At 39.0% G+C, this 15,339-nt stretch overlaps 1 protein-coding gene, 1 non-coding gene and 1 pseudogene across 2 annotated transcripts; 1 reads left to right on the top strand and 2 right to left on the bottom strand.

The window, feature by feature from the left end:
• Window positions 1–140: 140 nt before the first annotated feature.
• Window positions 141–4,915, top strand: LOC110597856 (thioredoxin domain-containing protein 17 pseudogene; annotated as a pseudogene).
• A 2,705-nt stretch (window positions 4,916–7,620) lies between these two features.
• On the bottom strand, window positions 7,621–14,938 carry Slc25a3 (solute carrier family 25 member 3). Its single transcript, XM_005322400.4, has 8 exons — window positions 14,783–14,938; window positions 14,397–14,557; window positions 12,720–12,841; window positions 10,989–11,168; window positions 10,329–10,510; window positions 9,410–9,582; window positions 8,050–8,160; window positions 7,621–7,960 (listed from the first exon to the last, which is right to left on the bottom strand). The coding sequence occupies exons 2-8, from the start codon at window positions 14,551–14,553 to the stop codon at window positions 7,800–7,802; spliced, it is 1,086 nt and encodes a 361-aa protein (XP_005322457.1). The 5' UTR covers window positions 14,554–14,557; window positions 14,783–14,938; the 3' UTR covers window positions 7,621–7,799.
• On the bottom strand, window positions 9,653–9,898 carry LOC120888786 (small nucleolar RNA SNORA53). Its single transcript, XR_005732472.2, has one exon. It is a non-coding gene; the product is annotated as a small nucleolar RNA SNORA53 (small nucleolar RNA).
• Window positions 14,939–15,339: the final 401 nt, after the last annotated feature.

Raw genomic sequence — 15,339 nt, forward strand, 5'->3', positions numbered from 1 at the left:
TGTCAGGTGTTTTGGTCACAGCAACAGAAAAGCTGAAGTAAAGGGCTGGGGATATAACTCAGTTGGTAGAATTTATGCACAAGGCCATGGGTTCAATCCCTAGCACCACAAAAAGGAGAAAAAAAAAACTGACTAAAATAATGTGGTTGGGACCCTAACTGAATAACTATCCCAGCAAGGTGTAGTGGCCCACGCCTATAATCCCAGTGACTGGAGAGGCTGAGGCAGGAGGATCATAAGTTTGAAGGAAAGCCTGGGCAATGTAGTAACCCTGTCTCAAAAAAAATAGCTCAGTGGCATAGCAGTCCTGGGTTGAGTCCAAGTATGGGGGTTATGGGATAGGGGAGGGGACTACTACTCAGGGTTCAGGACTGTAGCATTCATTATCCAGTTAGAGAAACTCAAAAGAATAGCCAAGGAGCTACAGGAAAAGAATCAGCTAAGTAAATCTTTTTTTTTTCTGTTAATTCTTTTTAGTTATAGATGGACCTAATACCTTTATTTTATTTATTTTATTTTTGTATATGTTGCCGAGGATCAAACCCAGTGCCACACACATGCTAGGCAAGCGCTTTGCCACTGAGCCACAGTCCTGGCCCCAGATAAGTAAATCTTTCTGGGTCTTTCATGGCTTTGAGAAACTATGGAAAGAAACAGTAGTGTCAGTCTATTTGGGCTGCTATATAATACATAGCAAAAATTGGACAGATGCTTTCTGCCCCCAGGGGGTCCCTCCCTGTAGCAGCAGAACAAGTGCTTCTCCAGCACCGCAGTACACAGTACCCATGGCTATCTTCAAGGAGGTGAGCATGTTGGGCTTTGAGGAGTTCAATCAGGCTGTGAAACAGCACCTCGGCAAGACCATTTTGCCTACTTTACAGGTTCTAAGGACACCGAAGGGAAAAGCTGGTGTCCCAAATGTGTGCAGGCAGAACCAGTCATTTGAGAGGGGCTGAAAGCATATTAGTGTAGAATATATGTTCATCCACTGCCAAGTAGGAGAAAAAATCTTATTGAAAAGATTCAAATAATGACTTAAGAAAACAACTGAAAGTAACTGCAATGCCTACACTACTTAAATGTGGAACCTTCAAAAACTGGTATAATCTGAGTGTTTTCAGGCCAACCTTGTGGTGATGCTGTTCACTGAAGATTAAAATTTAATGATGGCAACTGTGTTTTGATTTCCTAGTTTGGTCTAGTATAAAAGAAACTACATATTTGAATTCATTGTAGCAATAAGTATATGATGATGTAAAAATTAGCCATGTCTAAACAATAAAGAATGCTTTTAAAAAAAAAAAAATTGGACAGCCTATAAACAATGTTAAGTTACTCCTCACTGGCAGATTTCTATCTGGTGAGGGCTTTTTGGTTCATACAGTTCTCCTAGTTATGTACAAGGCAGTTCTTTGAGGCCAATTTTATAAGGGCACTTACCTCACTCATGAGGGCTTTTTCATCATCATCAATTCCCAAATGCCTCTCCTCTTAATACCTTGCTGTTGGTTAAATAGGTTTCAACTCATGGATTTTGGATAGATACATTCAGAACACAGCAAATAGGTTACCTAAAACAGGATAGAAGGGGCTAAGCCGTAGAGTGCTCACCTAGCATGTGTGAGGCCCTGGGTTCGATCCTCAGCACCACATAAAAATAAAATAAAGATGTTGTGTCCACCGAACACTAAAAATAAATATTTAAAAATTCTCTCTTAGAAAAAAGAGAGAGAGGGTAGAAGGTGGCATCTAGAAGGGGTCAGGGAAGGGATGGGTGTGGATCACAGGGGCCTTGCCAAGCCTGGACACAGACTGCCTCAAGGCAACACAGCTGATATGTGGTAGTGATGTGAACAGGAGTAGCTAAAGCCTCTACAGAAGGAAGTTCTAACATTTCATACATCATAGGCAATTCCAATCATAAATTCTAGAAAATGAAAATCTAGTAACAGAAAGTGGTTGTCTAGTTTACTAGGATTCTCCAGAGAAACAAAACCAATAGGAGATGATATATGCATAGAGATACATTTTTGGAATTGGCTCACACAAATAAGAGATCAAGTTGTCCCATAACCTGACCTGCCACCTGTAAGCTGGAGAACCAGGAAAGCCAGTTGTGTAATTGGATCTGAGTTCAAAGGACTGAGAACTGAGAGAGCTGATGGTGTATATGCTCAAGAGCAGGAGAAAATGGGTATCCCAGGAAAATTCACCCTCTGCCTTTCCATTCCACTCAGGACCTTAATAGATGAGATCATGCCCACCCACATTAGTGAGAGTCATCTTTATTCAATAGGCCAATTGAAATGCTAATCTCTTCTGGAAACACCCTCAGAGATATATCCAGAAATAACATTTACAAGTTTCCTGGGCATCCCCCTTAGCTCAGTCAAACTGACACAAAAATAACCATTGCACCTGGGATAGAGTTGAAGGGAGGTTAAGATTACAAAGAGGTACAAAGAAATTTTGAATGTTTATCATCCTCATCATTATGATGGTTTTATTGGTAGATACATGCATCAAAACTCACCAGATTGTACAATTTAAAAATATGCAATTTAGGATTGGGGCTCAGTGGTAGCCCACTTGCCTGGCATGTGTGAGGAACTGGATTTGGTTCTCAGCACCACATATAAATAAATAAAATAAAGGTCTATCAACAACAACAAATGTGTAGTTTAGGACTGGGGCTGTAGCTCAGTGGTACAGTCTTGCACATGTGAGGCACTGCATTCAAACCTCAGCACCACATAAAAATAAAGAGATTGTGTCCATCTACAACTAAAAAAATATTTTTTTTAAAAAAAATTGCAGTTTATCAGGGCATGGTTGTGCACACCTATAATCCCAGAATCTGGGGAGGCTGAGATAGGATTGGGAGTTCAAAGCCAGCCTCAGCAAAAGTGAGGTGTTAAACAACTCAATGATAAATAAAATATAAAAAAATAGGGCTGGGGATGTGGCTTAGTGGTTGAGTGTCCCTGAGTTAAATCCCCAGTATCCCCCCCAAGATAAATAAAAATGTGCAGTTTAGAGGAAATCAATCACTCTTCAATAAAATTATAAAAGAAAAAATATAAAAAGATCTTTTTTAAAAAAATCCACAGAATATTAGCCCCAGTTTCAAATGCCAAACATAAAGGATGTCTAGATGCAGAGTTAGGTACCTAAAAAGGAGTATTAATTACCATACCAGAGCAGTTCATCTCTAAGCCTTGGTTTTTGCCATAGAAGAGGTTAAACAGACTCCAACTTTCCTTCAAACTACTAACCAGAAAATGTTTTATGTATCCTTTTATGAAAAATTGAGTCATTACCAGAACCTTCTGTATTAATGAGGTTTCTCCAAAAAAATAGAAACAATAGGAATGTTTATGTACATAGATTTTTTATAAGCAAATGGCTCACATGATTATGGATGATAGCAAGTCCCAACTTTGCAGGGTGACTCATTAGCTGGAGACCTTGGCAAGAGCTGATGTTGAAGTCTGAAGGCCAGCTGCTGGCAGAATTCCTTCTTGCTCAGGAAGGAGGTCAGTCTTTGTTCTATTCAAGCCTTCAACTGATTGAATGTGTATTGCCACCCACGTTATGAAGGGCAATCTGCTGTACTGATTTTTTTTTTTTAAGGGGCAGCTGTTTGTTTTTTTTTTTTTTTAAGAGAGAATTTTAATATTTATTTTTTAGTTTTCAGCAGACACAACATCTTTGTATGTGGTGCTGAGGATCGAAACTGGGTCGCACGCATGCCAGGCGAGCGCGCTACTGCTTGAGCCCCATCCCCAGCCCATGCTGTACTGATTTAAATGTTAATCTCAGCCAAAAAACATTCAAAAATATCCAGAATTACTGGAGCAAATATCTTGGTACCATGGTCCTATCAGGTTGAGACAAAGTTAATTATCACATCTCAACACACTCTCCCTTTTAAGGAAGGCTATAAGATTTAGCTTATTAGTAAACCAGTTATCTACCTCTGACATGTGTCTGTTCCACCTTTGTCTATTATTCAGGCTCTTAGGCCACAAGTATAGCTCCAGAACAGGTTGACTATTCCTTTTCCTTCTCTATTCAAGTTTAGCTCTTAGATCAACTAATGGATCCAGGACTACAGCTCTTCCTCTAGATAGGAAGCAGATACATTTTCCTTTAGTTGTTTCATTCGTTTGAAAACATTTATGAAACAATATATCCAGAACAGGACTGGTGCTTCAGACACACAGCTAGGTAACTATTGGTTATTATTAAGTGTTCCTGATCTCACAGAATTGTCAGCTAAAAGGGGGTTTAGTTAATGCTCTGGTTTTAAGAAACAGTAAACAATTATACTTTTTTTTTTTAAATGCATGTAATCCTAGCAACTTGAAAGGCTGAGGCAGTAAGATCATAAGTTCAAGGCCAGCCTCAACAATTTAGCAAGACCCGACTCCAAATAAAAAATAAAAAGAGCTAGGGATGCAGTTCATGGTAAAGCACCCTAGGGTTCAACAAGATTTGTCAGGCATCAAACACTTCAGTAATATTATGGATCTATTTCAAAAATCCTATCACAAAATATTAAATTCACTTTAAAATATGGCCAAAACACTTCACAAAGCTTTCACACAATAGTGATTTAATTAAGCTGTTACTCCATTTTCTGTTCAATTTTGTTGTACCTATCATTCAGTGGGAATAATTTAGCAAAACCAAGCTTGGTTTGAATTGCTCTGAAAAAAGACAATTCAATGCAATGCTACCTTTTCTCTAAATTACAACACAATTCAACTAAACTTCCATTCTCCTGGGTTTTACTTCATGAAATTGATATTAGAAATTTTATTAAATGTTAAAAAAAACACCAATATGTATGCTATTAAAAGTTCCTTATTAGAATGTGTATTTTTATAATTAATAAACTTTAAATCTGAAATGAGAACTCGCAAAATTTTACTTGGATTTTGAGGATAAAATGGCTTATACTTATCATTCATGACTTGAAAATACATCTAATTATAGAGAGCAAGCAAATATCCAAAAATAAAACCTGTTATCTCTTGAAAACAATACTTGAATCCTGCAATTCTGGCAGTGGAAATTCCTCATGGTGGGGAAGTTAGCTGAACTATAACTGGAATAGTTTTTAGGTCCACCATTCATTTTGGGGTTGCTACATCAATGTTATTTCTAATTCCAACTTGTGGCTGACATTCCTCCCAGCAACAGAGTCTACCCTTATTTTCCCTTAAATCTGGATTCTTTTTTTTTTTTTTTAATTTTTATTTATTTATTTATTTTTAGAGAGAGAGGGTGTTATTTATTTATTTTAGTTTTCAGTGGACACAACATCTTTGTTTGTATGTGGTGCTGAGGATTGAACTCCAGACCTCAGGCATGCCAGGCGAGCACGCTACCGCTTGAGCCACATCCCCAGCCCCCAAATCTGGATTCTTATAACCTAGAGTATGATGGAAGTTGTGTTAAGGTGACCTTGAAGGTCAGGTCCTAAAATTGTCAGCTTCAACTTCATTCCACCAGAGCCCTGAAAGGCCCACCAAGGCAAGGTGTTCTGAGGCTTCTGAGCTTAGATGCTATGGAAAGGCTGAGGCACTAACAAGGTTAAGAGCACCTTTCCAGCCCAGAAAAGTGAAAAGCTTAAGACCTTCATAAGACCCACAGCCAGAAGAATCCAGCAGATACTCCTGAATTTCAAACCCAAAGGAAGTTTGAGATATTATACCATTAAATGTGAGCACTGTTCTACAACAATAACTAACACACTGTTAATACTGTAAAGTACCACAGCCACCACGTGGTTGGGCTTATATAAGACTCCTTACTCTACCTTTTAATACTTTGGTCCAATTTTGCACCTGCAATTCTTCCTTCTCTCTCTGTTGCATCAATGAGATAAGGTCATGATATAAAGTTAACATGCAACTAGATGTATCTGGCTTCTAAATTTAGTTCACTAACCTTAGGATATGGAAGAACATTTCTTTTTCTCACTTGAAAACTTAGAAATTTCTTATCTGAAGTCACCATCTGTATTAGAGCTTGTTTAAAACTACCCAGATACTATACCTAACAACCTCAAGGTAAAATACATTCACCTAGTTCGGTTTTCAAGCAGCAACTTTTTTTGAAAACCAAAACCAAATGGTTTAAATTTCCTGTAATTTATAAACTCAGATTTGTGTGAAGAGAATTAGGTTATCAAATATCAATTGTTTTGGTCCTTTACTATCATTCTGGGAATTAGCCTAATTTGGATTACTTTCTTTTACTAAAAAAGGATCAACAAATATATTAGCATTAAAAATAGTACAAGTTGGGGCTGGGTCTGTGACTCAGTGGTAGAGCACTTGCCTAACATGTGAGGTACTGGGTTCAATTCTCAATACCACATATAAATAAATAAAGAAAATAAAGGTCCATCAACATCTACCAAAAAAAAAAAAAAATTGGGCTGGGGATGTGGCTCAAGCGGTAGCGCGCTCGCCTGGCATGCCTGCGGCCCGGGTTCGATCCTCAGCACCACATACAAACAAAGATGTTGTGTCCGCCAAGAACTAAGAAATAAATGTCTAAAAAAAAAAAAAAAAAGTAGTAGTATAGACTGCTAGGTATGGTGGCACACACCTGTAATCTCAGCAGCTCAGGAGGCTGAGACAGGAGAATCATGAGTTCAAAGCCAGCCTCAGCATTAGCGAGGGGCTAAGCAACTCCGTGAGACCACATCTCTAAATAAAATACAAATTTGGGCTAGGGATGTGGCTCAGTGGTTTAGTACCCCAAATTCAATCCCTGATACTCACCCCTCCAAAAAAAAAAAAAAAAACCTCCAGGCTGGTCTGGGTTGTGGCTCAGTGGTAGAGGGTTTGCCTCACATGTGTGAGGCCCTGGGTTTGAGTCTCAGCATTGCATATAAATAAAGAAGGTTCATAACAACTGAAAAAAAAAATTTTTTTAAATAGTACAGACTGTGAAAATTTGATTTCATGCTGAAATTAGTCAAAATAAACCAAAAATGAATAGCCATATCTAACTACTAAATCACATTTTTGAAGATTTAGAATGTCTCCTTAAAATGGAACTTTTTGAATGAGAAAACTGGAGACATGGGCTGAGGTTGTGACTCAGTGGCAGAGCATTTGCCTAGTATGTGTGAGACACTGGGTTCAATCCTCAGCACCACATAAAAAAAATAAGCAAATAAAATGAAGGCATGCTGTCCCCATCTACAACTACAAAAAAAAAAAAAATTAAAAACAGACACGACACTTTATAAATACAGACTAGTCAACCACCAATAGTTAGTTTGCTTTTTTCCCCCAGGCAGTCTTAATTCATACTTAATTCTTTCCAACTATTTCAGGGTTAAATCTTTAGAAACACTATAGTTTTAAAATAATTATTAACATGTTGGGCACAGTAACACATGCCTATAATCCCAGCAAATTCAGAGGCCGAAGCAGAAGCAAAAGATTGCAAGTTCAAAGCCAGACGAGACAATTTAGCAAGACCCTGTCTCAAAGTAAAATTAAAAAGGGCCAGGGGTAGTAACTGAGAGGCAGCACACTCCTGGATTCACTCCTTAGTACAATACAACAACAACAAAAAAACAACTCTCACAGATAAATCACGAACAGATGGGTTTATTTCAGCAGTTAAGTTTGAAACTCTTGCCTTAAGCAAGGGTCCTACAGTGATTATATACCAGGAATTTCCTACACTGTCAAATATATAAAAGTTCCTTTTGCACTTTCTTCAACACTGATCAACAAGCAGATTCAGTCCATTTACTTTGATTCTATTTACTGAGTTAACCCAAGCTTCTTCTTCAGAGACTCTGGCATCTCAGGTGGAGGAGGGCGAGGGAGCCTGAAGTAGACCTTCACAGAGTCATAGATGAACCACTGTAGTGCAGTAAGAGTACCAATCATGATGATACGGGCAAAGAGTCCCTTCCACACACCTGGTCCAAACAGGAAATATAAATGAAAAAAAATGCAATATACCCAAGTGTTGTTCTTTCTCTAATCAAGGGGAAAAAATTCACCTTACCTTTAAATCCAAGTCTCTGAAGGACTTGAGAAGCACTGCTACCTTTCTCTTTATTCAGCACAGACACTACAGAATCAGCAGGGTGAGAAACAATTGCACAAAAGACTCCAGCTGAAAAAAAAAGTCAAGATAAATGATTCAATATGGATCAGTTAAAAAAAAGTCATAGTCAGCCTCCCTTTTCCATGCCTCTGAGAATAAACTTATAATTTTATTTAGAAAACCAGATTTTAGCTGGACATGGTGGCATAGGCCTATAGTCCCACTACTCAGGAGGCTGAGGAAAGAGGTTCTCTTTAGCCTAGGAGTTCAAGATGTCAGCAACATAGTGAGACCTCATTATTAAAAAAAAAAAAAAGAGAAAGAAATAAAGAATTCAGGTGAGACTGGTTAGATTATAAAGCAGTCTATTCTATGTAAAAATGAACAATTCTTTCAGTTTTTATTAGATTTTAGTCAATACTTCCTCTTTATTAAAAATTTGTTGTGGGCTGGAGTTGTGGCTCAGCGGTAGAGCGCTTGCCTCGCATGTTTGAGACCCTGGGTTCGATCTTCAGCACCACATAAAAATAAGTGAAATAAAGGTATTGTGTCCAACTACAACTAAAAAATAAATATCTTTTAAAAAAATCTGTTGTCGCTGGGGATGTGGCTCAAGCGGTAGCGCGCTCGCCTGGCATGCGTGCAGCCCGGGTTCGATCCTCAGCACCACATACAAACAAAGATGTTGTGTTCACCAATAATTAAAAAATAAATATTAAAAATTCTCTCTTTTAAAAAAAAATCTGTTGTAATCATGGCAACTTATCAGGATCCCATATCTCAAAATAAAAAATGAAAACGGATGGAATGTGACCAAGTGGTAAAGCGCCCCTGGGTTCAATCCCAGGAACTCAAAAAACAGTTTTTGATAAATTTTTTGTAAAATGGTGCAGATCAATACATATATTCCCAAGTCTAACCATAAAACAATCCTTTTAGATTAGTTAGAAAGTACTTATGAATCCAAAAGGACATATAAAATGTTATGGGAAAATGGGCACAATGGTGCATGCCTGTAATCCCAGCGGCTCTAGAGGCTGAAGCAGGAGGATCATGATTACAAAGCCAGCCTCAGCAACTTGAGGAGGTCCTAAACAACTCAGTGAGACCCTATCTCTAAAAAAGGGCTGGGGATGTGCCTCAATGATTAAGTGCCCCTGATTTCAATCCTGTACCAAAAAAAAAAAAAAAAAACATTATGGGAAGATAAAACCGCTTTGTAACCTTTGGAATACTTTTTCCCCACAGAAGAGGTCAATAATGAAAACAATTATTAGCCCTTAATTTCACAGAAAAATGTGTTCCAAATAACTCTTACCTATGTAACCTGCCACAAACGTTACAACCAGCTGTTCTGCCTTTGTACATTCACTTCGGGGCTTAGGAACCACAAACTTGTACAATGCTTCAACAGTACGTTCAAAGCAGGCAAACTTCATCATGGTGTATGGTATCTGTCTCATCCAGAGAGGAGCAACTCCCTTGTAGAATCTAGGAAATTAGGAGACTTATTTATACATTTGCATATGTTAATCTAGCTGATATTTTCATCATTAACTTAAGTGTCCGCACACCAATCGAGTCCTGATAGTAAAAAATGACAGCGTAACTGCATGCCATTTCCATCAGAACCTTAGACTAGCATGCAGGTATATTGATCTCACATGCCAATGACTCAAGCACCTTTGACTATACAACCAAAAAAGTTGCCGGATGTTCTTTGACTGGAAACTACAAGAAACAAGAAGTTTACAAGTAGAACTCAGCCCAAGACTCATCCACAAAGGTGGATCTAAGGAAGCATGTTGTGGCCTGACTACAGGCAAATTCTTAACTATGAATGGATCACATGAGTTCTAACAAGTTCTCCCAAAAGCAAATAGTAAATATTTGGGCCAAACAGTAAGTGTTTGGGCTTAATTCAGGGCTCAAACCATGTACTAACAGAACTTTTGCCCCTAGAATTTAGGTTCTAGACATGGGTAAATAAGACATTAAGGACTGGTGTTGTGGCTCAGCAGTAGAGCGCTCGCCTCACATGTGCGAGATGCTGGGTTCAATCCTCAGCACCACATAAAAGTAAATAAGTGAAAATATAGGTATTGGTCCAACTACAACTAAAAAAAAATTAAATATTAAAAAAAAAGATGATAACATTAAATAACATAATAGAGACAGTAAGTCTGCTGGGCTTAATGCTAAACAATGAAAGTATTTTTAGCCAAGTGTTTACTTACGCTTTTAAGCCTTCTTCCTTATACATTTTGGGAGCTGCATCCCTCAAAGTGTTGGCATAACCTGGTTGGGTTTGAATCCGAACTTTAGTAGCTTCCATAGGAGCCAGGGCAATGTCAGCAAAGAATTCAGCACTGGCAGAAGCAGCCAAATACAGTGATGTGCGCCAGAGATAGGCGTTCTCCTAAAAAACAAAACATAAGGAGGCATGTACATTGCTGGAACATTGGCTATTTTCAATTTAGGTGATAATTTCAGACCTTTGTATTTATCACACAGTCAGTCCCTAGATAACACACAATATGAGACTTAATATATGTTGTATCTCATAAGTTGTAACTTCATGAACCAAATGTGAACATTTTTTGAATATCTGGTTGCAAGGTATAGTTAGCCCTACACAAAGGAATCCCAGAATCCTCCTTTTTCAAAGAAGTGAACCTCAATCCAAATTATTTAGAAAGCAACACTGCAAAAGGAAAAGAGCACTGAAATTTTATGAAATGCTTTTGTTTCTCATCCTGTCTCTGCTAAAACAGCCTATGACTTGAAATAGATTGCTTACTCTTTGGAGGACCATTTCTTCAGTTGTAAAATAAGTTGAGTCAACCAAAAGCTAAGAAATTATTTAAGACTTTCAGTTTAAAAGTTAAATCACGTACCTCACCAAGCATGTTGCTATACAAGACTTTGAAGACTTCATAAAAGCCAAACTTGCAAAGCCCTTGCATAGAGTAGCCAATGAAAGTTGGAGCCCATCCTTTAGCCAAACCACGAACACCATCTTCCTTAAGTGTAACTGAGAATCCATTAAATATGCCTTTGTACTTCTGGGGGTCCACCTTTATGAAAAAGGAAAAAAAATCAAATGCAACAAAGATCTAACACTTCTCATATAATTTTTTCCCTTTTGGTTCTAAAATAAAATTTCAGTAACTACACAAGGTAAATAGAGTTTTAACACACTATCAGGTTAATATCTATGTCTTTTATAAATAGAAACTTTTTTACATTAAGCTGAGTCATAAATCTTGAAGGGATAGTTAAGAGGGTAAAATTCCAACAACAACAAAAAAAAAAAAACTGATGGTTTCTTACCATCTAATTCCCATTATTACTTTTTTCTTTTTCTTTGGTACTGGGGATTGAACTCAGGGGCATTCAACTACTGAGCCACATCCCCAGCCTTATTTTGTATTTTATTTAGAGACAGGGTCTCACTGAGTTTCTTAGAGCCTCACTTTTGCTGAGGCTGGCTTTGAACTCTCAATCCTCCTGCTTCAGTCTCCCAAGCTACTGGAATTACAGGCATATGCCACCATTCCTGGCATAATTCCCATTATTTTTTAAAAAACTAGTTTTGAAGCTACTGTCTTAATAGTAGGTAAGTCTGTATTCCTGATATGCTAGTCCTCTAGGCAGATTATAAAATCTTATGAATTAGACAGTAAACTATTTTAGAAGATACATCAATGCAATAAGAATCTCTTTGACTTAAGAAATTAAATTCACTTCCAGAGACATTCAATAAGTTTTAGCAAAGGCACATTTCATATCCATTCTGTTAACAAATGGGAAAAAGCTTATCTCACTATTTCTGCCAGTACTACAAGGGCTGGTATACATCACCTTCCTCTCTCCTTCCTAATATTTCACCTCCTTTCTCTTTTAGGTAAGTAGACTTCTAATCCTGTTTGGGACAAATAAATTTTTGATGTTTGATTATTTTTGTTTCAATAATCTTAATTAAAATATATTCAAATCTTAAGAAAACATAAATAGATATACGAATAACTAAGCCCACAAACTTTTCATACTAAGATATCAAGATCATTTTTAAAAAATTAGGGGCTGGGGTTGTGGCTCAGTGGTAGAGCCCTTACCTAGCACATGTGAGGCACTGGCTTTGAACTTCAGCACTATATAAAAATAAATAAGGATATTGTGTTCATCTACAACTAAAAAAATATTTTAAAAAAAAACTCACATGAACTCTATGCCTTGGTCTTATCAATATTTAAGGACTTAAAAGTCACTTCACATTAGCATACAAAGACTGATTACCTGCATTGACATGTTAACTGCTTGAAGGGTGATTATTTGGGGCATAAAGAACCAGGAGACCTTGAAAGGCTACTCTAGCCAGAACTGAAAACCAGGAGGAAAGAGTCATGCTTTCTAGAAAGAGGCATTCCATGGATTTAAAACACTAAAAACATAAAGACCACATAGTTTAAAAAAAAAAAAAAAAAAAATTAGGGTTTGGTTTTCTACTGAAGCTTCTAGCAAGTTGTAATACCTTCAAATTCTTTTCATTTGGGAAACCCTTGAAGATTACTTAGAATTAAATCATATAGAAAAGATATGCTGAATGTCATCATCTCAATACAAACCTGCATACGACATTTCACTAAATCCAGAGGAACGACAGCAGTGTGTGTCAGCCCACAACTTAAGACCCCACCAAAGCCACACAGTGCATAAAACTTCATGGAGCCATATTCACAACTGTACTCTGTAATAAGATAAGACACACCATGCATTTTAATAAAAAAAACTCTTTTGTTACTGGTCATCAACTTACCTCCTGGACAGTTAGGTTTCCACACAGCCTGTTAGTAGATATCTACATCTTACAACAGCCATGCTTCAACAATATTTTAGTCCAGCATGCAAGACAAACCTGCATTCTGCATTTAACCAGATCTAGAGGAACCAATGCTGTATGTGTTGTGCCACAACTAATAATTCCTCCAAGTCCACAAAGGATAAAGAATCTGCCAGATCCATAGTCACAGCTATACTGTTCTGATTGGGGGGGAAAAAAAAAACCAAGTAAGAACTTCTTTAGAGATGATAAAGGCCATGGTGATGAAAGAAAACTGCTTCCCTGTGAAATAGTACTATCACAGCTAAACAGTTTTGGCCAACATTTAAAATTAAGTGGCTTTCCGTCTATTGCAAATTTCAAGAAATCCACCGTCAAGATCAGATCATTTAAAAATTATTAGGATTTTGTGTCTGAGATACTATTGTCTCTTATTTTGCCATATTAATTTTTAAAAATCCTCTACATTAATAGATCCCTCAATTAAAATAAACATCAAATAGCAGCTTCAGAATACAAATGGAACTCAGAGCACCTGACATGTAACAAGCTTGCGAAAATTTCAAAAGTTTACCCCAGCAACTATCAATTACTAACCCCTCTTTAATGAACTCCTACAATATAAGCATACACAATTCCTGCAAATACATGTCATATACAAATGTTAGCTTTAACTTATTACATTGAAAGAGAATGAGAGTGTAAGGACTTTTAATCCACACTAAAGACACAACAGAAGCACATGAATGACTGGGGGTAAAAAACAACTTTCCATTTTACAGGCACAATGGAGGTAACATTCTCAGGACTCCTACAATTCCGTTTTCAGGTTTTCTCTGTATATACGCTCCACTGGGATTTAAAACACACACAATTAAATTAGAGCTGGGCCCAACCACCCTGAATCCCAAGAGATAAGCCCAAAGGGATGCCCACCAATTATCTCCTCTGTCTACCTGGGGTCATAAGTCACCTTCTCCACCAGTAGCATTAAAACAAAAAAAGATCATTTACCCTGCTTTAACTAAAGCTTGGGAAATATGAGTTGGGGAAGAATATTTTTAAGAAAATTAAAGGCAAATTAAAGAACAGGTGATACAGTTAGAACAATAGGTGGGCAGCGATTAGGAAGAAGACTTTACCCAAAGTCTGCTGATCAGGCAGACTCAAAGAAAAAAAGATAAGAAGCTATTGAAGCCTTGTCTGCCTCTATTCCTTTGGGGACAGAGAGGTCACGGAAAGACGCTGGGCCTAGGCCTTTCCACGCCCTTGAGGGAGGGCCAAGGATCCGACACCAGCCTACCGGGCAAAAGGGTAACATCCCAGGGCAAGCAACTGTGGTGCCATACACTGCGGTGCAACGGGCTGGCGCCTTCCCTGTCCTCCAGGGTATGCCCAGGCCTCAAAGGCAGAGCGGGGCAACAGTGGCCTTGACAACTGCATCGGGGCTGTCTGATCTCACCTTCCACAGCGGCGGCTGCCAGGTTGCGGGAACGTCGAGGAGGGCCTGGGGGCCCGGTGGGGCTGCTGCTGGGCCCCGAGAGGCCATCGTGCACCAGCTGCAGGTGTGGCGCGTTGAAGGGGTTCGCCCGCGCCAGGTGGACCACGGACGAATACATCTTCCTAAGAGAGGAGGAAGCGGCGGTTAGAGGAAAGGCAAGGAGCCCGTCAATGTCACTGGGACCCAAAGAGGGGCCTTCTTCCTTCTCGGCTCCGCGCCCTTGAGGAGGTCACGGCGCCTTCCCTAAGAGGCCGTGCCCAACCGGGCCTACTGCCAAGCAGCTGCCCCATAGGGGCTCCAGGATCCGCTCCCAACACCCACCGCGGGGAAGGCCGAACCACACTCACTCCTTAAGATGGCGAACACCCGACCGCTCCCTCGGAAAGGCTGCGGCTCATAGAGGCCGAATGTCCTCCGGGTCCTCAGATCCGTGCCCTTCGCGCGTCGTCAGCATGACGCACTCAGCGCGTCACTGCGGCACGCGTCGCCTATTGGTAGAAAAGAGCGCGGGGGCCCATAGCGTCATCGCGTTCTCCTAGCAACTCTATCCCCGCCCCCGCCCGCCTCAGCCCTTCCGGCCGAGCTTGTGCGCAGGAGGATTCGTACTGCGCAGGCGCGCATTCCGGGCTGGGTTTTTGAGTTGTGCTTGACTAGGACTCGTGATCTACTCTTAGTCCCTTCACCTTCAGGTGTCTCTCCTTGACTCCAGGAGTTCAGTTCTTTACATTTGGTTTCCATTATATGGTGATCACCTAAAAAATAAAATAAAATAAATGCTTGACTGTATATTATTTACGTGTTGCAGTTGGGACATTACAACTTCTGCCATTCTAGTACTTCCTTTTTTAAAGTTTAATTCACTGACATTAAACATAGGCCTGTCTCATTTTTCATTAGACTAAGG

The sequence above is a fragment of the Ictidomys tridecemlineatus genome, chromosome 6 (assembly GCF_052094955.1).
Source record: "Ictidomys tridecemlineatus isolate mIctTri1 chromosome 6, mIctTri1.hap1, whole genome shotgun sequence".
In the NCBI taxonomy this organism is placed as follows: domain Eukaryota; kingdom Metazoa; phylum Chordata; class Mammalia; order Rodentia; family Sciuridae; genus Ictidomys; species Ictidomys tridecemlineatus.